This window comes from Culex quinquefasciatus, chromosome 2 (assembly GCF_015732765.1).
Source record: "Culex quinquefasciatus strain JHB chromosome 2, VPISU_Cqui_1.0_pri_paternal, whole genome shotgun sequence".
NCBI lineage: Eukaryota > Metazoa > Arthropoda > Insecta > Diptera > Culicidae > Culex > Culex quinquefasciatus.
Genome location: NC_051862.1, coordinates 10,678,465 through 10,703,062, shown reverse-complemented (window position 1 = coordinate 10,703,062; position 24,598 = coordinate 10,678,465). Strand labels below are relative to the sequence as shown.

General features: G+C 37.9%; 2 protein-coding genes across 2 annotated transcripts; both read right to left on the bottom strand.

The window, feature by feature from the left end:
- Positions 1-1,580: 1,580 nt before the first annotated feature.
- LOC6042350 (sorting nexin lst-4) lies at positions 1,581-20,937 on the bottom strand. Its single transcript, XM_038254920.1, has 2 exons — positions 20,687-20,937; positions 1,581-4,598 (listed from the first exon to the last, which is right to left on the bottom strand). Exon 2 carries the CDS (start codon positions 4,595-4,597, stop codon positions 2,882-2,884), a length of 1,716 nt encoding a protein of 571 aa, XP_038110848.1. The 5' UTR covers position 4,598; positions 20,687-20,937; the 3' UTR covers positions 1,581-2,881.
- A 2,056-nt stretch (positions 20,938-22,993) lies between these two features.
- On the bottom strand, positions 22,994-24,586 carry LOC6042351. Its single transcript, XM_001851426.2, has 4 exons — positions 24,329-24,586; positions 23,468-23,595; positions 23,224-23,390; positions 22,994-23,164 (listed from the first exon to the last, which is right to left on the bottom strand). Exons 1-4 carry the CDS (start codon positions 24,480-24,482, stop codon positions 23,110-23,112), a joined length of 504 nt encoding a protein of 167 aa, XP_001851478.1. The 5' UTR covers positions 24,483-24,586; the 3' UTR covers positions 22,994-23,109.
- Between the last annotated feature and the right edge of the window lie 12 nt (positions 24,587-24,598).

Here is a 24,598-nt window from a genome sequence, read left to right as displayed (position 1 = left end):
TTCCTCCTCAAGCTACCAATGCTCCACGGTTAAGTGGAAAGCATTTTGCTTACCAATCCTAAGGACAGGGGATCGAACCCCGCCGTGAGCTTGAAGTTTTTTCATCAATTCCAAATTTAATGAGTCCAGAACTCGTTGGGAGCAGATGGGTATCGAACCCAGAACCATTCGCTTATAAAGCGAACATCGTAACCATTCAGCCACGACCGCTCCCTATTGGTAATTTCTTTATCTACTTCATAAATTACTATCTTTCTTTTATTATTGATTCTTTACATAGTATATTTCCTTCACTGTCCATTGTTTTGAAACTTCCCCTTTTTCTTAAGCAAGTGAGGTTCGAGCCCTTACTCAATTTATGGAATGATTAAAGGATTAACACAAATATTACTGTTGTACTTTTGAAAAACTTTTTTAAAATGCTTAGGACCCAAATATTGTAACAAAACACCGTGACAAAAGAAATAGCAACAGATAAACACGACTCAACAATAGGGAAGATTTCAGGAGAAAACAATACACAGTAAATAACAATAAGTTTTTGAATTCAAAATAAAAATAAAACAGTTTTTGCTTTAATGAAAGTTGATAGGCACACTATAAATGGTAAGGCGTTTATACTTACATCAAACCCTACTTAATGTACCACCCCCGGCCGAGTTAAAATGCGTAACCGGAAAAGAAGGTGTGCATGTCTGGCACGAACACTCAAAGCGTGTTCTAGCGTGTTGCTCGTACTGACTCAGAGCAAGGGTGAGATGTAGGTGTAAGGGCAGTGCGTGTTCGTCGGGAACCTGGTGCATAAGATCGGTCAAGGCCCGTTCTTACATTGAAAATTGCGAATATCACTTCAATACCAATCTTGTTATTTAATCAGAAACTGTTATTATTTTTTCTTATTGAAGTTGAAGTTCAGGATAAAATAATACAGTCGACTCTCTGGCTGTCGATCTTCTCGATATCAATATTGCTCCATGTACCGATGAATTCTTCAGTCCCTTTAAACTGCATACTTTGATTCTCTTCATTCCTCAATATTTTCTTTTGCTTGAAGGATCTCTTCCTCGACGGTCCCTTGGATTCTTTTTGCTTTAGAAAATCATTGCGGTTGTCAATAATTACACTTTCTCATGGCATGCATAGACATTTTTCGTAGAGAAACGAAGCTTTGAAGGGTGTTTGACATTTGTTTGTTTTTGTTTGCTGGACGTTGCCATGATTCTCTCCTATAGCTGGTTATCAAGAAAAAATAAATTTCAATCGAGTCATCATTTTGCATCGTTCTGTAAACTGATGCTTCTCTTCCTCGACGGTCCCTTGGATATTGACAACCAGAGAGTCGACTGTAACTCTTTTTGTTATTTTAACAGGATTTGTTATTGAAATATTATTAATTTTGTTATTACCGTCTGCCCGGGAAACGACAAAGCAAAAAGAGAAAATCATCCAGTTAGATAACGCAATCAATGGAACTGTAGAATTAGTACGAAGAGGTTTTCTAAAGATCGATACAGGGAAGCACTCATTTTGCAAGATTATAGCATTTTTTTCGGCAGCCTTAGAAATGAAAACAATTTGTGTTATGAATGAGACATTACAGTTTATTTACGTTGCTTTATCATATAAATTATCCCAGTTGATCTCTTCTCTTTGAATACAAGCTATAGAAAAGTTTGTGTTTGTGTTTGTTTCTATTTTTTTACGATTAAATGTGTGTTCTTGCATCGACTTTATTCGCTCTCTCGTGCGCTACACGCTATAACAGTTACCATAAATATATATTTTTAATACTTTTCCCGTTTAATTTCTCGCATTCAGCATATATATATAAACACTAGTCGACTTTTCCCCCCTTCATTTTGCTCTCCCTCTCTCGCGCGGTCATTTTGGTTATCAATGTTTAATGTGCCCCAACGGGTTGCCTAACCGGGAAAACGTTATTAGTATAATAATAATTTGAAATTTTGCATCCACACTAAACAATGAATGTGTTACGTTTACGTTTACACAGTGTTTTGCGGTGCGCCATGCGAGCGTGATTATACAAAGTTTGTTTTTTTTTACTTGCCTGAAAAAAACAACAACACTTTTTACAGCGTGCCCAGCTAATTGTTACATAGTTTTTCAATATTATCCAGCGTGATTGTTCTCGAATGTATTTATTTGTGTATGATTAAAAATTAAGCTCCACTTGTACGGTTGCACTAAGCTGTAATTGATTTGATCAATTGTGTGCAACGGGGTCGTCGTGTTTGGAATTTGTTTGAGCTTAACTAATAGGTCGTTTTTGCTTTTGTGGCCCGGGGGAAAGAGTGGAATCGTTCCATTTGTTTTTTTTTTTTCTTGCTATTACTAGTTGCATTTGAAAATAAAAAAATACGCAGGAATTTTCCAGCCTGCGAGTTTTGCTAACGAATTCCGGTGGTGATGTTGTCGGGTTTTTGAAGTTATTTTTCCACTCTGATGGTGGAACATGTGGTTCATGTTGTGTTTTGATTGGAATTGTGTGTTCGTGTTTGGTGGGATCAACCGTGGTTAGCCCTCACCAACCGTTGCAAAAATATCAAATCGATTTTAAATTTTAAAACTAAAAGCATGTTTTGAAGTTTAATGTATTTATTCAATATTTTTGCTATCGTTTTAAGAAATCTAAGAGGTTTTCGCAAAGAGCAAACCACAATCGATACAACGAATTCACATTTTACACAACAAAATGTTTACCAATTATTTTAAACGCAAAAGCAACAAGCTTTCAGTCCAAAAAAAATGTACACCTAAACAAAAGCTTGTGAGTCAAATTCCGAGTCTTCCTTTTCCTTTTCAAATCTTAATTTTATACATAAGGCATCCAACTCCCCATCGCTCCCCATCTCTAGTCCCCTCAAAAGTGCCCCTGCGCTTGCTCGAGCCGCCGCACAATGTTCTTGTAGAACTCGATCTGCGCCCCGATAAAGTTCCGCATCGTGTCCTTCAGGTGCGTGTCCCGCTCGGCCCTGAAATGCGCCATCTCCGCCAGCATCGCGTACGACATCACGTCCACGCGCCGGTTGACCTCCGCCAGCTGGCTGTTTTCCATCTTTTGCTCTGCGGTCAACTTCTCGCAGTCTTTCCGCTTCTGGACGCCGTTCCGGTACTCGGCGAGCGCGTCCGGATAGCCGCCCAGAAGGCCCCGGTAGATGTGCAGGCGATCGCCCAGGGGGATGAAATCGTGTTTGGGCTGGTCGGCGAAGAGCTGGCCGATGGCGATGAAGATGCCGGCGGCGTGACCGACCGAGTTGGACAAGCTGAGCTGGGTTGTTTGGCGTCGTTCGTCGATCTCGAGGGCGCGGGCCAGCTCGGAGAAGCCTTCGCCGATGCGTTGGTAGTCCTGCCGCCATTGGGTTTGGAACTTCTTCGTCTCGTCGGCGCAGATCTGGACCAGGGTTTTGACGCCACCAGTCATTTGAGGCACGAACTGGGTGCAAGTGTCGATCTGGGGTTCCACCTGGGAGGTGAGCAGCGTTTTGTCCGGCGGGAAGATTGCCGCGCAGAAGGTCGTTCCGACGAGGGGGTCTTTCTCCGCCGTGCGCTTGCCGGTTTTCCACTTTTTCTCGTCGGTGCAGGTCAGGAAATGCATCCAGACGCCACACGTGGACAACACCGGGTGGCGGCACATCCAGTCCACAAACTCCTGCAGCTGAACGCGGCGATGCTCGACAAACTCTTCGTCGTACCGTCCGGAGATCTGCTTGTCCGGCAACGGCGGAACCGGAATGAGACAAAACTTCTTCACCAGTTGCTCGTGCAGCCAGTCAAAGTGTTTGTACCGCCGAGACACGGCAATCCCATTAAACGACGGCGTCAGCTGGTACGCGATGAAGCTCTTCAACCCGTTGAACTTCTTCTCCTTCTTGGGCGAGTCCACCGTCACGGTGTACCCGTCCCGCATCGGCTTCCACACGATCCCCGCGTCCGTCTGCAGAATTTGAACCCGATCCGACTCCGACACCGCTGGCACACTCAGCCCCATCAAATACGCGTCCGCCGCCTTCGACGAGAATATCTTCGACGAAGACGTCGCCCGCCTCGTCCCACCAACGGCCGTCGACGCCAGCGAAATCCCGTCCCCGTCGTTCGGCACCGGCACCGCCGGCAGGTTCGCGTTCGCGTAGTAGTTACTGCTTTGGAAATTCCCGTTCTGATTATTACTAGCCTGACCCTGGTGGCCGCCGCCACTGGCCGGACCAATCTCCGAGTACGTGTCCTGGTCATCGTCCCAATCGTCGTCCCACTCCCCGTCCTGCTGTTCCCCCCAATCGTCCGCCGTCTGGTCATACCTGGGTGCTTGCGCCGGCTGCTGCTGCTGAACCACCGGAACGGACGCCTTCAACGGAGGTGGTGGCATCTTCGGAGGACCGGCCGCCGGTGGTGGCGCCATCGGCATCACCTCGACGTACGCCGCCGGGAAGAGTCCGCGCTGGCCGCGTGCATTTGTGCCCTCCCACCAGCCTTCGCCGACCTCGGTGTTGGTCACGGTCAGGACGTCATCGACGGTGATCGTCAGCTCGGCCGAGTTGGGTTCGCCCTGGAAGTCGTACAGGACCTTGACGCGGGACATGCTGCAAGCGAGTAGAGAAAACGTACTGTTTAGTGAAAGAGAGAGGATGCTGGCTGGCAGAGTAAAATCATAAAACTGTGGTGGGTGTGTGTTGCGCGCCGCTGATAAGAGTCACAGCTCTAGCAATTCAGACAATTCTCGGCGTATCATATCATTGTACAGCACCATACGACGCTAACACTGCCACGAGAGTATGTAGAACGAGCTGCGACTAGGAGGGTCATTATTGAGGCCACCGAACTGCGTTCGTGCCAGGAATAGATAATTTGCATAACTTTCGTTTATGGGAAAGTGAGAAACGGATCAGTTATTTGGATGAATTTACATTGAATTATGAAAAATAGTATCAAAAATAGCCAAAATTGTAATTGATGTATACTCTGAACTAGATTTATTCAAATTTATTCGGTTCCATTTGAGCCCCCGAAACCCTCTAAAATTTAAAAGCGATTGGGTTTGTTCCAGTTTTCCGGGTCATCCATAAACCACGTGGACACTTTTTTCTCGGAAAGTTTCCTGCTGATGTTAAAATTTAATGTAAACATTCGCTGACGTGAGCATAATGGACTGCTTGTTTACAAATCCAAATTGACCAATATAAATTGTTTTTCTTGATTTAAATTCCTTTTCAATGAGCCCGAAAGATTGCAAATCTGTCAACCCTATCAATAGAGATGAGAACTTTAGTGTTTACTCATTTCATTTGATAGGGTTCGCAGACCTTCAATATTTCTGGCTCATCGGCAAGGTCTGATAAAAAACCTATCCAACGATAGTTCACATGGAAGATTCAGACAATATTTCTATCGCAATATCTGAAATCCGGCCTCCAAAAAGTGTATAAATGACACTTAAGTGCTATAACTTTTGATAGGGTAGTCAGAAAACAAAGTTTAAAAACTGGGGTGCCCAAAATTTCGGAAAGACGGGCTATTTTTAAAGCACACATGAGCTTGCAGGCCAAATGTGAAAAATTGTTTATTCTAAAAAAAAATACGTAATTTTTTCAAACTTTAAGACTGATCAAATGCATCTATGAGTTGGTTTTCAGCTATTTTTTGGTCATTTCCGTAATGTAATTAGTAAAGAACAGAAACAATTTCGTTCAAAAAGGCTTCCATTTAATTCATTTGAAATGCAACGTGGTGATTATTGCATTCGATCGTAATATTTCGTTCGTAATTTCTCGACTCACGATCGAGATTTAAAAAATTTCAAAAATTTAAAAAATTACAAAAATTACAAAAAATCAAAAAATTTCAATGATTTAAAAAAAAAAAATTTATAAATTTCAAAAAATTTAAAAAACTTTAAAAATATAAATGATTCAATTTTTTTTTTTCAGTGATTCAAAAAATTTAAACAGTTCAAAAATTTCAAGAAATTCAAAAAATTTAAAAAAATCACAAAATCAACACTTTGGATACCGTCATCAGGGATGACATTGGGTCTAGGGGGTGAGATTGGGTCATACAAATTTCAGCGTTTTTGTATGACCCAATCTCACCCCCCAGACCCAATGTCACCCCTGATGACGGTAATCGAAAAATAAAAAAAAAACACTTTGGATAATCGAATCACGAACCAAATTTTTGTTTCGTGTTGTTCTTTTTCTTGTTTAAAACTTCAAATTTAAGTTCTGCGACCCCATTTTAATCAAATTTTAATAGTGTATTGCCTATTGAATAATGAAATGCATTTTTCAATATTTCGTCACCGCCATATTGGCCGCCATCTTGGATTAAAAAAAATTAAATGACTTCAGCTCAACAATAAAAAAATTGATCAACGATTTTGTTTGTTTTTTCGTGATTTGATTATCCATTTTTTTTTTTAATTTTAAAAAAATTTGAAATTTTTGAAATTTTTGATCTTTTATTAAATTTTTAATTTTTTTTGTGAAAATTTTGAAATTTTTCAAGTTTTTTAATTCGATTAAGGCTGTTACAAATATTTTTAAAAGTTTTTGCCACCCCCTCTTCAAAATTGGCCCGAAAAATCGGGGGGCAAAAAAAATTTTACAATAAACTTCAAAATTTCAATGAACATTCAAGTGCAACCAGCTGAAATCAAATTAAAATACATTCTCCTGCGTTTAAAATCATTTTTAGTATGTTTGGGTTTATTAAACATTTTAATATTTTTTGAAAAGTTTCGATGCAAGCTCTTTTTTTCGCTACAATTTATGTTTTGTTAGATCTTAGATTTTTTGAAAACTAATGATTGCAAAACAACTGAACTAGTGTACAATGCATTTTAAAACACTTTTTTCATTTAAATGTGAAGACTATGCCTTGTTATTTAAATTTATATATTTTTTTTTTTGCCCCCTCTCCCCTTGACCACGGCCAGGGCCGAGGGACAAAAACTTTTTTAAATATTTGCATCGGCCTATGATTTTTTTATTTTGTAACTTTTTCACAGTGAAAAAATGAACTTGATTTTTTTATATTCCATTTAAATAAAAAATATTCAAAATAATGGTATTACAAATTACAATCGTAATTTTTCGATCCACGATCGAGATTTCTTAACAGTAAAATGAATTTAAAATGATGTCCGGATTTATTATGCGACCTATCGTTGGATGGCCTATTGGGCTTTAAAAAATAAGCCAAAATTGTTGATATTACTGTTTACATCGCCAAAGCTTATTTTGCTGAGAAAAAAAAAATCTTATGATTAAGGATTTTTGGTTTTGGATTGAAAAAAAAACGAGTGGTAGCGACTTTCCGGAAAAATCCTGTTGGTCTCGAAAGTAAAATTAGGAATTTCATAAAAGAAATCTGGTGGCCACCCTGAATTCAACTATCGTGAACTCATTGCGGCAAATTTGGATTCCATGTTCGAACCAGTTGCTGCGTTGCTGCTTCCCAAGCAACTCAATCAAGTCATGGTAAACGATTCTGGTAAACTATTTCACTTGACGTAGAACATTGAACTCCACCCCACACTTCTTCAGCACAATTCAGCTCACACGCAGCGAAAAGGATAAATCAGTTGATGAACTGCACCTCAGCGTTTCACCGAACGTCCGATTGGCGAGAATAACTCACTTTACCGTGAAATGGGAGCGCGATATGCTTTCGCCACTTCTCTGAACGAACACAGATTGTTGATGGCTGAACTTGTCCAGCTTGGAACCGTAATTGAACCTTAGATAACTGGAAAAAACTATTTTTTTCTGCTTGTGAAGTTTTGTTTCACATTTTTGTAAAGAAAAAGTCATATTCACTTGTCTGTGGCATGGCCATCCGGCACCGCACCCCCGAGAGATGATGATGGATAGCTCTCGCCGGTGCTCGTTGGTGGTGGCCATCGGGGTTCGAAATTTGCTGCCGGCCTCCGCAGGGGCTTCAGAATTTCAATCAACAACGCAGAGCCGTGGATAAGATTACCTTTCGAGCGCGCATCAGATTGCAAAACGACCAGCAACCTCAGCATCAGCAGAAATGCAGAGAGGGCACTACACGACAACCATGGCGGAGGGGGTTCCTGTGGCTATTTTCGAAGCACTAAAGTTTTCAACACGATGGTTTTCCACGCCGCCACCCCCCTTACCCTGGAGAGATTTGGTGGAACCTGTGGTGCTGAAAGTTTACTTCTGTGGAAATTCTGCTGCTGAGCAGGGTAAAACTCGTGCAAACATTGCGAGGGAGTTCTGTGGAAAGCTTTGGGAAATTTGAGAGAGCTCAACAGGAATCATTCAGTTTATTCGTTGATGGTTCTAAAATTGTTTCTATTAAATACTCGTAAATATTTTTATTGGTTTCGGTTAGAGCAGACACAGAACAACAACATTGATTCACTAATTTGAATCTTTCATATAAAATTTATAAGTAAATTAGAAGACAAAAAATCACGCCACGTGAAATGTTCATGATATTTGGAGTTTTGGAAATTTCAATTGTCTAGCGTGAAAATTCACTTTGCCTGAAAATTACCGTTTAATTATGCTTTTGATGGGACAGAGATTTACATCTGTTTGTCTGAGATATAAGCTCACAATATACAGATATAAGGCATGATGGGGCTACCTAGGGAAATAAACCCGCGAAAAAGTTTGGAATTTGGTTCCACCGGGAACCGGAGAAAACTTGGGATTTCGACTGGTAAACTAAGAAAATATTAAAAGTTTATTTAAAAGTGGACAAACTTCTCTTGAATGAATTTAGACTGTCTTTTTTTAAATATTGTAATCGTTCTTTAAAAAAATCATTGAAATGAATGATTTGAATAAAATATGTCATCATGGTGTAAAATACTCAAAATACTTGTACTTGGATTTCTTTTCTGTTGATAAATTTCGAAAATGTAAACAACAAGATTGCATACAAACTTTTTTGAAGTCTTATGCCGTCAATAAACTCAAAAAAAACAGAATGAAGTCAATATTTTGTTTTACAATGAAGTTTTAATCAATCACATTTGAGAATCTATGCGTTAGTCTCCATGCGTCTTATGACAAACAGATTCTATTCTGGCAAAAAATTCGGCAAGTCTTCGTCTTGCCAAATGAAATAATGGAGATGGTTTTTTTTTTTTGCGAATTTCCGTGGCTGTGCCGCGCGGAAAAAGTACATCGAGGAGCAGGACAAGAAGAAGAAAGCGCCAGCGTCCCGCCAACCTCCGAAGACTTCAAGCTCGACCGCTGCAGCAGCTGGCGGCGGAGCGGTTCCATCGACCAACCCAGCGTTCCCTCCCGGTTGGGGAGGTTCGTACGCTAGAGTAGCCGCTTCTGGGGGTGGTTCTCCCCCGGGACAAGCTGATGTTACCGGTGATGATCTCTTCACGCTTCCTGAGTTTTTCGCCCTTGCTGGAGAGATGCTCACGCGCTTTCGTGCCTGCCGAAACAAGGCAGAACAATTCCAAGCTCTCAGTGAGCTGATGATGAAGTACATCTACAACGGATAAGCTGCCTTGTGCAGCGAAGTTTTTCGACGTCAATAGACAAAACATACTGTGATTTAGTTTTAAGCTTTTCTATTTCTATCTTTTTCCTTAGCAAATCTAGAAGGTTTTTTTTTAATTTTTCCTTCTCTTGCCAAATCCATTGTTAGAATATCCAATTACATCAAAGGGACCATCCATAAACCACGTGGACACTTTTTTGGGAATCTGTAACCCCCCCCCCCCCCCCTCGTGGACAATTGTCCATACAAAAAAAATCTTTTTTGTATGGATCGTGGACAATCGCCATACCCCCTAAAGTGTCCACGTGGTTTATGGATGGTCCCAAAATGAATTATAGTTTAAATCATAGTTGAAAGGAACTCCAAAACTTTATTAGGTTATAAGAAATACGGAATTGTAAATTGATTATTTACTAATAAAATAAATTGAATTGAATTGAATTTTTTTTTTCGCATTTTTTGCAAAAAAAAAGTTTAAATTATTTTTGAACTTTTATGGCCATGCTTAACTACAGTATGTAAAAAAAGTATTTACACCCCTTGGGCACAATACACATTTTGTGATGAAACATGTTAACAATTTAAAGTTTGACAGAAACCTAGTACTACGTTTTGTTCAGAAACTCATGCCGAATATTTTTCTACAAAATCTCATGAAAAGATGATTTCTATAAAAAGTTATATAAGAAATACTATCACAAAAATCAAAAAAGGTGCAAAAAAAGTTTGTACACCTTTCGAAACATTAACATAAATAAAGTTATTTGTTGACAAATCACCATGAATCTAGTCTCCCAAATAAGCATCTTTGATTGATTAAAAAAAATAATTTGGATTGAATATAAAGTATACTAACTACTTAGTATAAAAGTTTATTAAACTCTGGAAATTCAATATAAAACTTATTTAAACTTAATTTTGCAAACTTTTAATTTAACTAAATGTCAATATATTACCATAGAATTGCTATATAAACATTTTAGAGTGGGTATAACACCGTTTTGGGGGTATTTGTATCGATAGAATAGATTTTTCGTAGGAATTTCGTACCAACCCGGAATTACGTCGTCGGGAAAACCGCCGACATCCGAACCGGTCCACGATTCACAAGTCAACCTATGGGGCATCGGAAAGGGCATAAAATTTCCGATCTTTTGATACCCAAACATCTGGGGTTGCTATAAAACCCACGTTTTTAAATACCTGAGCAAAAAGAAAATTTGATCCACGAGAACAAGGATAAAAATCTTTTATCAAAAAAAAACATTTTCGAAGTCAAAAGAATTTTGATGTATTACAAAAAAGTTAGAAAAAATGTTGCTAAAATAAATATTAATTGGAAACTATTAAAGACTATAATTACACATAATACATTTCTGGAGCAACATTTGAAATGGGCGGTACGACATTGCTCTTACGGCCTTGCATTACACGCGTTTAAATGGGACGAAAGGTCGTAAGAGCAATGTCGTTCCGCCCCTTTCAAATGTTGCTCTGGATTTTAAATATTTTTTCATAAGAACTTTGAAACCAAAGCAGGATAATTTATTTTTTATGTGAATGCAATTTTGAAAAACTAACTTAATCCACCTACGTGGTTGATGCCTTCCTCACTTTTTACCAACAATGGGTAATATGAGTGGTTTGGACACATATTTCAGCTATTTTTTTTTTAGATCCAGAAAAATACGTACACACATATAACTTCAGTAATCATAACTCGAGACAAGGTTGCCAGATCAACAATGTTGTGAGCTCGTTAGAAAGGTTTTTCGATTACCTAACCAACGATGGGTTGGATTGTTGATCCGGACATAGTTTACATACATTTAAGTGAGATCCGGCTTCCAAAAAGTACATAAATATTACTTAAGTGGCCATATCTCGAGACAGGGTTGCCAGATCTTCAATGTTTTGATTTCGTTGGAAAGGTCTTTTGATTACCTAACCAACGATGGGTTGGATGATGGATCCGGACATAGTTTTCATTTACATAAGTGAGATCCGGATAAATGTGAAAACACATTTTTATATATAAGGCTACCAACTCTTGCTGAGCAAAAATCCGTACACTTTGCCGATATGACACCATGTATAACAAAAACTGTCAAGGAGTTATTTAGATAAATTAAATTTAATAAATTTTAGAATTACTAATATAAAACTGTGTCGTTTTTACAGCTAACAAACTTCACAAAATGCTATCAGAGTGCTTATGACTTGCACGTATTCATAAAATAAACCGTGATTTGAATCAAATCATTATGGTCTTCATTTTTTGTGAAACGTTTAAAAGTTTACGAAATGTCAAGTTAGCTTTTACGTATGATATCGTTCTCATTGTGTTCACGAACACTTTTCCAGAGTTTTTTTTTATTGAAAAGATCCTATAACATGTGAAACACAACAGTTTATAGGACCTTTAAAAAACTCTAGATTTGTTAATTCAAATGTTCAAACGTTTTCTCAAGTTTTAGAAAGCCTTTGGATCTTTAATGGATAAATATATTTAGTAAGGAATGTCTGAAAGAACAATTCTAGAGTGTTTTTTTAAAAGGTCCTATTAACATATGAAAGAAAAAAAATTAATAATCAAGATTGAATTGAGAAAAAAACCGGAAAACTCTCCCTTTTTAAATCAAACTCACAGTTAAATTAAAATGTCTAATTAACAAAAGCTTTAACCAAATCAAAAAAGCAATTCATTGTTCAAAAAATGTTAAAATTCCGTACAAATCCGTATTATACGTGAAATTCCCTACAAAAATTCCGGCCTGTTAAAAATCCTCGAAGAGGGTCGAAAATCCGTGTGGTAAGGAAAAAATCCGTACAGTTGGTAGCCTTATTTATATATAACTTTTGAACCACTTATCGAAACTTCAAACAATTTAATAGCGATGTATGGGACCCTAAACCAAGTTGAATGCAACCGGTTTGATCAAAATCGGTCCAGCCAGTGCTGAGAAAACTTGGCAAGAATTTTGAACACACACACACACATACACACACACATACACACACACATACACACACACAGACATTTGTTCAGTTTTCGATTCTGAGTCGATAGGTATACATGAATATAGGTCTACGAGCTGTTTTTCAAAAGTTCAATTTTCGAGCAGGATTATAGCCTTACCTCAGTGAGGAAGGCAAAACATCATTAATAATGGTTAATAAAATAAATTATAGTTCAGAAAAACTAACTAATTAACACGTTAATTTTGGACGCTTCATTTAAAAAAAAATTGTCCACGTGATTTATGGATGGTTCTTTGATTTATTTGTTTAATCTGAAGTTCCAGAACTGAGCAATTCTCTTCGAAATCGGTCTTTTTATCTTAATTTTAATTTTTTTTTTAATCCGGCTGAAACCACTTTTTTGGTGCCTTCGGTATGTCCAAAGAAGCCGTTTTGCATCATTAGTTTGTCCATATAATTTCCATACAAATTTGGCAGCTGTCCATACAAAATTGACATATGAAAATTCAAAAATCTGCATCTTTTGGATTTGTTTTTGATCGATCGGTCGCAAAACTATTTTTAAACGGTGTATCATTTTTTTCAGTGTAGTCCTTATCCATACCAACAACTTTGTCGAAGACAAAAAAAATATAAAAAATCCTTGAAGGATACAGATTTTTAAATTTTCATTTGTCATTTTTGTATGGACAACTGCCGAATTTGTATGGAAATTATATGGACAACCTAATGATGCAAAATGGCTTCTTTGGGCATACCGAAGGCACCAAAAAAGTTTCAGCCGGATTAGAACATACAAAAAAAAAAATCGAATTACCGAAATCTCAGAGAATTGCTCTACTGTAAGAATGAGATAGATACCCTGAATACAAAAATCCTAATTGCACATTCTAACTTAATTCAATCAATTTACAATGTGCAAACCAATAACCGTTTCCCATAACTCAATAATCTTAGCTCCTTTGAAAATGGCGCTTCCGCAAAATGCAGATGTTCCTCTCATGTGGCGTTGCTGTTGTATTCGCAGAAGGAAATAAATCTTCCCCTCTCTAGATGCAATCAACCGAAACCTCACGTAAATCAGGTCAAGTCCTGCTCTGCCAAGTGGAAGAAGAATGCCTGCACGAGTGTGAGTGCCCAGGTGCATTCCGGTGTTATTGATATTGCAATCATAATAACATCATCCAATTCCTGGGCAGCTCATAAATCTATCGAGTCCGGTTCGGGTAATAGAATCTCTTCAAACAACAACAAAACACGATATTTACATGGTTCGATAGCATCATCCGGATGTGGCCTCTCCCTACTGTAAAATTCCATTTCATGCTCCAACAGGAGGAGCAGCGCTTTGATTCCGATTAATGCTACCAATTATTCATAGTTTATTATAGGATCGATCCATCCTGTACCAACGAGCGACCACTTCCACCACCTCTCCCGATTCGATTCTCGATTCATCGATGTTGACTTATTTAGATGAATGCGTTCCGGAAAACAAACGCACCACCCACAAACTTGTGGCCAAGCGATAGCGGATCTCGTTCCTGATTGATGATGATGATGGCCGGCGAGTTTCGACGACCAACCAAAAGAGCTCATTGTTCGGCGTCGGCCGCTCTAAAATTATAAGCTCTGTCTATTTGGAGACCACAAAACAAGCCCCAGCTTCTCAACGAGGACGATAGCCATCAATTCTAAACCATCCAATCCTCGCTGGATGAATGACGAACGTGCTTTGATTCGCGCTGTTTGGTCATAATTAACAGCTAATGAAATACACATGAGACGAGGCTGGCAGGGTGTGTTCTTCCCTAAACTGCATAGGTTCCGTTGGACAAAATGTACCCAGTTTCATAATCTGTTTGAGCTAATTAAAAACGCCAGAATAAGCTAATATTCGCCGTTCCGGCCGCTTGAGCCCCGAAACCTAATATTAATATTAATCACGTCGAGTGACGATGGTGACCGGCCATGTGACGAGATTGAGATGAGTTGGCATTCCGTGACGGAGGCTGTGTGGAATGTGGCTGCGTTCTCTGGTGAATGCAATTATAAATCCACCATCAGAACTTGGAAGCGATGCAATCTAGCAAGCTTTTCTCACGAACGATTTTTTGATAACAAAAATCACCTCCGAACTCTCAAAAGAGTAATCAAAGAGTAAACGATAATTTCATGATTTTCTTCGTTATTCCCAGAAGCACGGTAGTTTGATTGTTGATAGAAGAAATGTGATGGGTTTCTCATTGTTGTGACGGTGCAAAGACCGTTTGCAACAACCAGCTGGAGAGTGTGTGAGCTCACAAAGCACAAGTTTATGACGTGACAAGAATGAAAGTAACGTCAAGATTTGTGTGTAGGTACGTATCATTTCTGCAGTGTACAGCATCGCTAACTGGTGCTAATTGTAACAGTTTGTGCTCACAGCAATGTGTTCTACTTGGCCACCGTCGTAAGCAGCGCTGAAATACCTGGTTTGAGCTTCCTGTATGGATTTGGTCCTACGAGGCACTCGACTTGAGTTGTATCTACTAAGACCACTTCGAACAATTTTTGAAAATAACATTTTTATTGTTTGAAGAACAGCAATTTTTAAATGTCTTACTCTGGGTGCTGAATAGTGGTTCGCGAAACGGCCTCAATTTTGAACTGTCAAAGTGGAACCAATTTACGGTTCGCCAAAAGTAGAGAGTATTGTTATTGATCATTAACAATTGTATTTTTTTTTTGCAAGAATAAAACATGTGTGGCTTTTAAAACCTGGAGGTGAAAATCTTAAAAAAGTTGAAGGCGAGACCGTCATTTTTTATAATTATGAATGGGAGTTTTTTTACGGAGTCTGTCTTCATTGTTTGATTCCATTTGAAAACCTACTGGTTTAGTAAAAATCTGCTCTGTTTGTTGGATCAGCTTCGCTAGAATTAGAGATGTTTTTTTCGCTGGACCAGGAAGAGCTAAAAGATTCCAAAATCAGCCAGAGAATTTATCTTCGTCACCCGTAAAAAATAAAAACCTATTTAACCGATCAAAACTTAAAAATACACACAATTTTCCAGCACAAAATCTAGCAAAACATTGTAATAGGGCTGAAGCCGAAGTGTAAACAAAGAGTCAAGCTTGCTCGTTCCTAATGTAACAATAAACTGACGTGAGCAGGATAGACTCTTTGTTTACACTTCGGCTTCGGCCTTTTTACATTATTATGCTTGAAAAGTAAAAAACTATGTTGCCTAGAAACAAATACTATTCATTATAAAACAGCACATTTGCCAGTAAGAAAAAAGTCATTCTTGTGCTTGAACAGCCTCCTACTTTGTAGATGTAAACAAAGTGGGATCATTCGAAAATCACGTTACGCATTCTTTCTATTCATCACCCAGGTCTTACTGGCCAAAAAGATCAAATTAATTTGTTTGCACACACATCCACACGCAAGATGAGAGCATAACCGCTTAACGAAAGTCGCCATCAATATCTTTGCACTTGCGCTAACGTTTTCAAAGCGCTTAAGATATGAAATTACTTCCAACTACCGGCAACATGTTCCTTTGCACAGTAGTTTTTCACTCACTTGAAAAATAATCCCAAAACATGTCATTAATTTACATGCGCTATAAAAAAAAAACAAACGCGCCGAGCCACTTGACATTTATACCTATTCAAATCGAAGGCTGAAGAAAACCGAGCGAAATTAAGCTAAATAAAAAAAAATGAAGAATCAGTTTTTGGCCTATTTTCTCAAACGCAGAATAAACTGCCTTTTATATATTTTTTATTTTTATAAACATAAATGTATCAAACTATCGAGTGCAAATCGTCATTCTTATGTAAAATTGTCTGATCTTAATGATAAAAATATTTTCAGATTTTTAAAATCGGACCTTACATTTGAAAACGGCTAAAAATGCTTTTATAGTGGAATTGAATGAACCCTAGATGATTTTTGCGGTGCAAGTGGTTATCTTTACTGGATTCCTGAGAAATTTTCATACAAGTTAAGTGCATTTTAGATGACCGCATAAAGCCTCCGCTCTAATTACATTCCGATTATGAGCAATTCTCTACGAAATCGGTCTTTTTTCTTAAATTTTAATTTTTGTATTTTTTATTCCGACTGAAACTTTTTTGGTGCCTTTGGTATGCGCAAAGAAGCCATTTTGCATCATTAGTTTGTCCATATAATTTTCCATACAAATTTGGCAGCTGGCCATACAAAAATGATGTATAAAAATTCAAAAATCTATAACTTTTGAAGGATATTTTAGATCGATTTGGTGTCTTCGGCAAAGTTGTAGGCATGGATATGGACTACACTGGATAAAAATTATACACGGTGATTTTTTATTTAACTTTTTGTCACTTCATTTTTCGATTTAAAATCAAATTTGCAATCAAAAAGTACTTTAGTGAAATTTTGATAAAGTGCACCGTTTTCAAACTAAATCCAATTTTAGGTGACTTTTTTGAAAATAGTCGCAGTTTTTCATTTTTTAAAAATACTGCACATGTTTGCCCACTTTTGGAAAAAATATTTTTGAAGAGCTGAGAAAATTCTCTATATTTTGCATTTTTGAACATTGTTGATACAACCCTTAGTTGCTGAAATATTGCCATGCAAAGGTTTAAAAACAGGAAAATTGATGTTTTCTAAGTCCCACCCAAACAGCCCACCATTTTTCAATGTCGATATCTCAGCAACTAATGGTCCGATTTTCAATGTTAAAATATGAAGCATTTGTGAAATTTTCCGATCCTTTCGAAAAAAAATAATTTTAAAATTTTTAAACCATGACTAACATTTTAAAAGGGCGTAATATTGAATGCGTTAACTGGGCTGAACAAAAAATAACGAGGTGACCACCGATGCATAATATTTTCCAGATGAAATATAAAAATAAAAGTTATCCAAATTTATTTACAATGCTTACTTTTCATATTTCTTTAATTGTAACTTGAAATTAAACAAATGTTTAGATTTTTTATTTATTTATGGAATATGATTTTTGCATCCATTAACCCCTCGGTCATTTTGGTTTGTTTTGATTTTTTGACGTTTGTCTGCATTTTAACTGGGCTACGGCCCAGTTACCGAATAACTACTGTATTTCATTTCTACCAACTTCCCCATATTTTTTTTAATTTTTATTTTGATGTAAATTTCTGATGACGGACGAATTGTTCTTGAAACAGAGGTTTTTGAAACTGCTCAAAATATACATTCAAAAGATTTTCAAGAACTGTTTAAATTTCAGATTTAAACACGCTATTTAATAGTACTTTTTAGAAGTTGTAGCTTTTTTCAATTAAGAATAATTCTATTTTCTCTCTAAATTTTTTTTTTGAATTTTTGAACATTTTCGATCCATTCTTTTGTTGCTGAGATACAGGCCACGAAAAATATGTTAAAAGAGTGTATTTTTTGTGACAGTTTGAAAGAAAAATCTTGATTTTTAAATTTAAATTTTAATAGTATGCAAAACTAATATTTTAGCAAAGATAGGTCGAATTGACAATATCTAAATCATAAAACATAAGATATTTTTACTAACATTTTTAATGTCTTGAATACTTAAATGATAGTTGGCAAAATTTACAAATTTGAAACAAATATTCGTAGAAAAAAAAAACTCAAAAACGGTGCATTTTACGTCAAATTTTTAAAATTGCTTAGCGAATGCAAATTACAGGTTTATCATTTAAATATTTTTATTTTTAATATTTTGTTTGGGACAAATGTCCGCCATTACGGGGTTTGTCTTCCGGACCCCCTAAGACCGCTCGTGGTACTCCTATGTTTCATGTACCCCAGGTTGAGAACCGCTACTGTAGAGCAAAAAATTTGCTATATTTAAAAAAAACAAATTCGCCAGGTAAAAATATCATAGAATATGTACAACAGAAAAAAAAACATCCATAGCCAAGAGTTAAATATTATATAAACTCAAAATATTTTCCCAGTCGAATTCCCGAGTTTTTCCCGGTTTTCCCGGTTTTTTTCCGAGGTGGCCACCCTGAACTGAACATTGAAAAATGGGCGTGGCCCAGTGCATTCTCGTCAGATTAGAATACACCTGGAATTTTTTTATGTGCTTGTAAAAGGAATAGAATAACTTTTAGTAAAAGTTAAATTAAACAGAAATTTTCAAAAAAAAAGTTGCTCTACTAGTTGGTGCACTTGGTTTTAGTAAATTCCATTCCAGCGAAGAACCGCCCTAATTCTCCGTACAAACTTTGGAGAAAAACCTTATCTGGGGACCCCAAACATCATGCTTCTTCTTGAGTTGAGCCTGCGCTGTCATTTTTGTCAATTTTTGTAGGTCAGCGTAATTTGGCGTTGAATAAGTTAATACTAAATTTGACACAAATCAACAGTTAAACATTCTTTTTTGCTGAACAAATAGTTATTCAGTATAGAAATATTAATTTATTTAGCGTTTCTTCACATCTATAATAACAGAAGTATAGAAGGATTTTATGTTTATGAGTCAAATATTTAGCTAAATATTGTTGCTATACTGGACTTAATAAGATTACCGCGGCTTATCAAATTGGGTTATTCAATGCTACAAAATATCTTTCCTATCCAGGTTTTTAGGCGAAGATGGCGTTCGAATGGTGAACGCCTGAAATGTCAAAACCACGCAGTAGCACCAAAATTAGAAAAAAAGTGCCATTGCACACATTTTTCTTAATGTTGGTAACACTGCGTGATTTTGAAATTTCGGGCGTTCACCATTCGAACGCCATTTTCGCTTAAAAATCTGGATATTTTCCTTTAAAATAAGCCCAAACGAAACTATTGGCACTACGCCCCCGGGGCATGGCCTTCCTCTAACGTGGGATTTCTGCTCCAGGTCCTCTGACGAGACAGGAGAAACCGGGACCGACGTTTTACTTCACCATCCGATAGAGAAGCTCAGTGGATAAGGCGGGAATCGAACCCGCGTCTCATAGCATCATCGGAATCGGCAGCCGAAGCCGCTACCCCTACGCCACGAGACCCAGCGCCCAATTCAAGTCAAATAGGTCAATAAGAAAGATTTCGAACTTTGATTGTTTGATTGGTTGATAAGCAAATAATATGACTGAGCCAAACACAAATCTCATACAAACTCTCCTTAGAATAAAAAGATAAGGTCATTCCAAAGAAACAAAAACTATTCACCATCATCCAAGAATCATGAGTGCAACAATCTCCTCTCACTGCCGCGACTGCACGTGTGATGATTCATCCATCCGAACCGGTCTTCCACAAGTTCAGTCCTGTCTGGATCCGTGTTGTTTTCAATCAAACTAACTCAACACAACTAAACGCGCATACAGGACAAGCCAAGAATCGCGCCCCTTTCTTAAGACGAATTTGAGTGTGACTCATCCTCGCTCTCGAATCGAACTGGCTTCCGCCGGTGGCCAGTTCCAGAGGATGCGAATTTGTCCCAGCAGCAATCACCGCCACAAACTCTTCTCTCTAGTCCGTGTTGCGAGCAAGTATCGCACCACGAATTATTACTAAAGCGCCCATGCTAAGTGAGTTTGTATGTGATTGTGTTTGTGTGAACGGCGGTTTAGTTAGTACAGAGTAAGTGGAGGCAATAATAACAAGCTTCTGCTGCTGCTGCTGCAACGACAAACAGCAAAGCGATTGCGACAAGGTCAAAAACATGTACAGACAGAAAGAGACTCTTTGTTTATCGGCGGATGGGCCGGGACTACGATAGGGAAGTGTGTTTGATGTGGTTCCGGAAGGGGGAAGAAACTGGGAAATTTGTCTTACTAGAGAGGGTAGACGGCATGCGAAATCGATTAAGATCAGCGAGAATTGCTACTACTAATTAAGCTTGGATTAACTCAAGATTAGAAGACAAGTTTGCACTGACTGTCTGTTTATAGGCGTTTCCTCGACATGTCCCCCCTCAAAACGGAGAGGGAACCACGATGGATCGCTGTTACGGTATCTCTCTCTCCGTTGAGCAATCACCTTTTATCTAGCCAAAACCTTCGCGGCACGAACCGATTCGATGACGAAACCTATTACTAATCGATGGTATTTTGTAAGGCAAAACATCCAACCGATACACGGTTTGTGTCCGCGCCCTCCCCCAGCAGCTCCCCCCTCCCAGCCTGGGCACGACCCAAGGGGCAATTAAAGTGACGTCAGCCCCGTTTCGCTGGAAGGCAACCGCTGTCCGCTTACCTGTTTTCGTGCCGTTCTCCGGGTTCCGACGTTAATGTTCCGCTATTCCACCTTCCAACTCCACAATCCACCTCCCGCTGCAATCCACTATCAAAATCCGCAGTGAAATTCCGTCGTTGATCGCTGTTTTATCACCCTCCTCCTCTCCAGTTTAGTCCAGTTACGAAAAAAAAACACCTTTTGCAGAACCTGCTGCTGCTGCTGGCTGCCCCGATGTTTCACTTCACTTGCGACGACAGTTCGAATGAAAATCTGACAAATCTGTTTTTGAAATGGACAGCTGTCAGCTGTCAGTGCGAGAGCGGCCCGCGAAGATGGGCCACAGTTGATCTGAAGGTTTTGGACGAGGGGATGGTGGATGGTTGATTTTTTACAACCAAACCACAATAATAATCTAGAACTCGAGTTTTTTTTTTTTTGGTTTTGCCTTCTGAATTGGGTACTAAAGCCCTAAGTCAATTTTTATGTACAACGGTAAAAAACACGATTAAAAACCATTTCTGATCACTTTTTTTCATTTTAACTATGGTCCCCTTGGAACGAACTGTCAAGTAGGAGCTTTCCTGTCAAGAAGGATCGCGAGGTTAATTTTTCAATATTGATTTAAAAATCCATTTTAAACTCTTTGTGGTCGTACAAAGGGTCGTTGTACTCAGAAAAATAAGCTATATCGCTGGAAACAATAATATTAGCAATCTAAGCTTCATTTTAGGACCCAATTCCTCCTCAATGAGGAAAGATAACATAACTCGAAAAATGAACTTCTTTATTCGACCTCGTAGACCCACCTTCACGTAAACATATCGACTCAGAATCAAATTCTGAACAAATGTCTGTGCGTGTGACTGGGATGTGAGTCCGTGCACCGAAAGTTATAAGTACTTTAAAGTTTTTAATAATTTTTTTTTCTGAGGCCGGATCTCAGATATTTAGATAAAAATATGCGAGGAAGGCACCAACCAAGTAAAGTTTTTTTTTATTTTGATTAAAAAAATTCTGGAGTTTTTTTTTAAAGGTCCAATAAACCAAATTTACAGTTTTTGCATTTTGGGTGTTTTTTATTACCCCTGACTCAAGGCGGTTTCAAAAACACCCAAAAAGCAAAAACTGGAAATTTGGTTTATTGGTCCTTTTCAAAAAAAAACTCCAGAATTATTTTACTTTCTTTGAGGTCGTACAATGTCTCAGAAAAAAACAAACTTTATCGGTGTGAATAATATAACAAATTTAAGCTTATCAAGCTTCTCAATTTATGATTTTAGGAATTTAAGAACTTAAGAACTCATGAATTTAGGAACAGTTACTTAAGAATTAATAAACTAAAAAAAAAGTTTTAAGGAAATTAAACATTTAAGAATTTAAAGCCATGAGCATTTGAGAATTTATTAATTTAAGAATTCAGGATTTTTTTAAATTTTATTTATTTATTATTTTAGATATCTTTGATTCGTTTTTAAATTTTTTGTTTGATTTGTTTGCCGGAACCCGTGGTGTAGGGGTAAGCGTGGTTGCCTCTCACCCAGTCAGCCTGGGTTCGATCCCAGAAGGTCCCAGTGGCATTTTTCGAGACGTGATTTGTCTGATCACGCCTTCCGTCGGACGGCGAAGTATACATTGGCTCCGATCTAACCTAGAGGTTAGGTCGTTGGCTCAGTCCATGTGTAGGAGTTGTCTCCCTGGGTCCTTTCTCGGTGGAGTCGCTGGTAGGCAGTTGGACTAACAATCCAAAGGTCGTCAGTTCGGATCCCGGGGTGGATGGAAGCTAAGGTGTAAAAAGAGGTTTGCAATTGCCTCAACAATCAAGCCTTCGGACACCTAGTTTTGAGTAGGAATCTCGCAACCGAGGACGCCAAGGCAATGGTATAGAGCGAATAATTTGATTTGATTTAATTTATTTATTTTGATGTTTTTAGACGTTTTGATTTATTAAATTTTCAATGCTTTTATCTTTTTATTTTTCCTCCTTGATACTCAAGGACACGCACCCTCACACATACTCAAATTGTCAACTTTTCTTGGGGTAGCAACGAAAAGAATGCGCAACTTTTCTTGACCGCGTTTCTTCCTAGCTTCTTCAACCACACAGAAAAAAAAATTTGGAACGTTAAAAATTTTATTGCTTAAATATTTGAGTAATTTACCTTAAAAAATGTGTAAAAATTTGAACCTGATAAAAATTCATCAGAAACTGATGTAAATTCACCAATCTGTCATCATTCTCTGATGAATAATACCATCTTTTTTCTGTCTTTGCATTAGAGTATTGGGATTATTTCAAACAAAAGAAAAATAAACACAACTTACAGATTATCGAGTTAACATATAAAATTGTATTCAATACACATTGTAAAATATTGCAAAAACAAACACTAATGAATTTATCAGAATAATTTATAACACTTAAGTTGCCAATCCAAAATCAGTCAATTGAAAATCTTGCAGCGCTCACAGCACGGAACATTCGAGGTTTGACAGTTGCTGAAAATAAAAATAGTTTCAAAAAAAAACTACCACAAAACCATGTAGTGGAAACTCACAAAATATTCACGCAATTCATGCAGATCTTCTCCGGGCAGTGCTGGCAGCTCACGCCACAGTACTCGCACAGCTCCAGATTGCAGTTGGTGCACTCTGCATGCACCGCCGACTGGCGGTCGCAGATGCGACACTTTCGATCCGGCTTCTTCTCCATCCAGCTGGGACACTACCGAAAAAAATCATTTGGGTTCATTTTTTTTTTTTTTTTTGTCAAAATAATTAACGAAGATAAAGGTGTCTTACACTATGAGCGTCAAAGTCGTATTCGCCAGCGCCGAGTAGACGGACGTGTCGCAAGCACTCCCGCTGGCAGACGGCCGGTCGCTGACGGTTGTTTTTGGCCCCCATGAACAGCATGTTGATGGTTTTGTCTGAAAGCGAGTTTTTGTTACATTGTAGGTAGTTTTGTTGTTATATGAATATCTGTTCCCCTCTAGTTTAAAAATTAAGTTCAAATTTTTCATTTTTGATACAGAAGGGCGATGCACTTTTTAAAAATGATTTTTTAAAGATTTTTTGAGTTGTTCCTTTTTTTAATTTTTCGAAATTTTAAAAAATATTAAGATTGAAAACAGGTCAAAAATAAATTACCAGTCTGTCTGATCAAAGAGTTTATTCAAAAACTTATTGATCAGTAATGAAATATTATGCATTTCTAGATTAAATTTTTAAAAGGTCCTATCTGCATAGAAAACCCATGACGGATAGGTTGGTTTGAAAATTCAATCTAGATTTGATTTCTTTAATGACAACTGCATTAATAAATTAAGAAGAATGTCACATAATTTTAACATTAAAAATGAGCATGCAAATGGGCCAATGTGTTATATTCATCAACAAACAGCCTATCTTTTGTTTACAAATCCACGTTGGGCTATTTACATTGTTCTGCAAAAATCATTTTTTACCTCGGTACTTGGATCCATCGAGTGACCCCTCGGTGAATATTGAAAACAATAGCTGGTGCTAACCAGCGTCATAACAGATTTGTTTGATAAAAATAAATTGTATTTAATTAAAATTTAGTTAATTGCAAATCTTGCAATTTGAAAACCATCCATATTTTAAAACTTATAAAACAATTTAGATTCTCTTGAAAATTACCCTGAATCTGTTTCATCTTTCGCTCGTCCTGCTGGTCCATCCGCTGCTGGTTGATGAACATCTTGCGCTGCAGAACCAAATGTCCTCCCTCGCCATCGTCGGACCGCAACCGTTTCCGATTGCCGTTCAGGTTCATCACCAAGATATCACACATAATCGACGCGATTAGGCTTAATTTGCAGGATAAAAATGGAATTTAACTAGCGGCTTAACTTATTCGACTGACGCAAAACGGTAAACAACACAATAAATTTTGACAGTTGCGGTGAC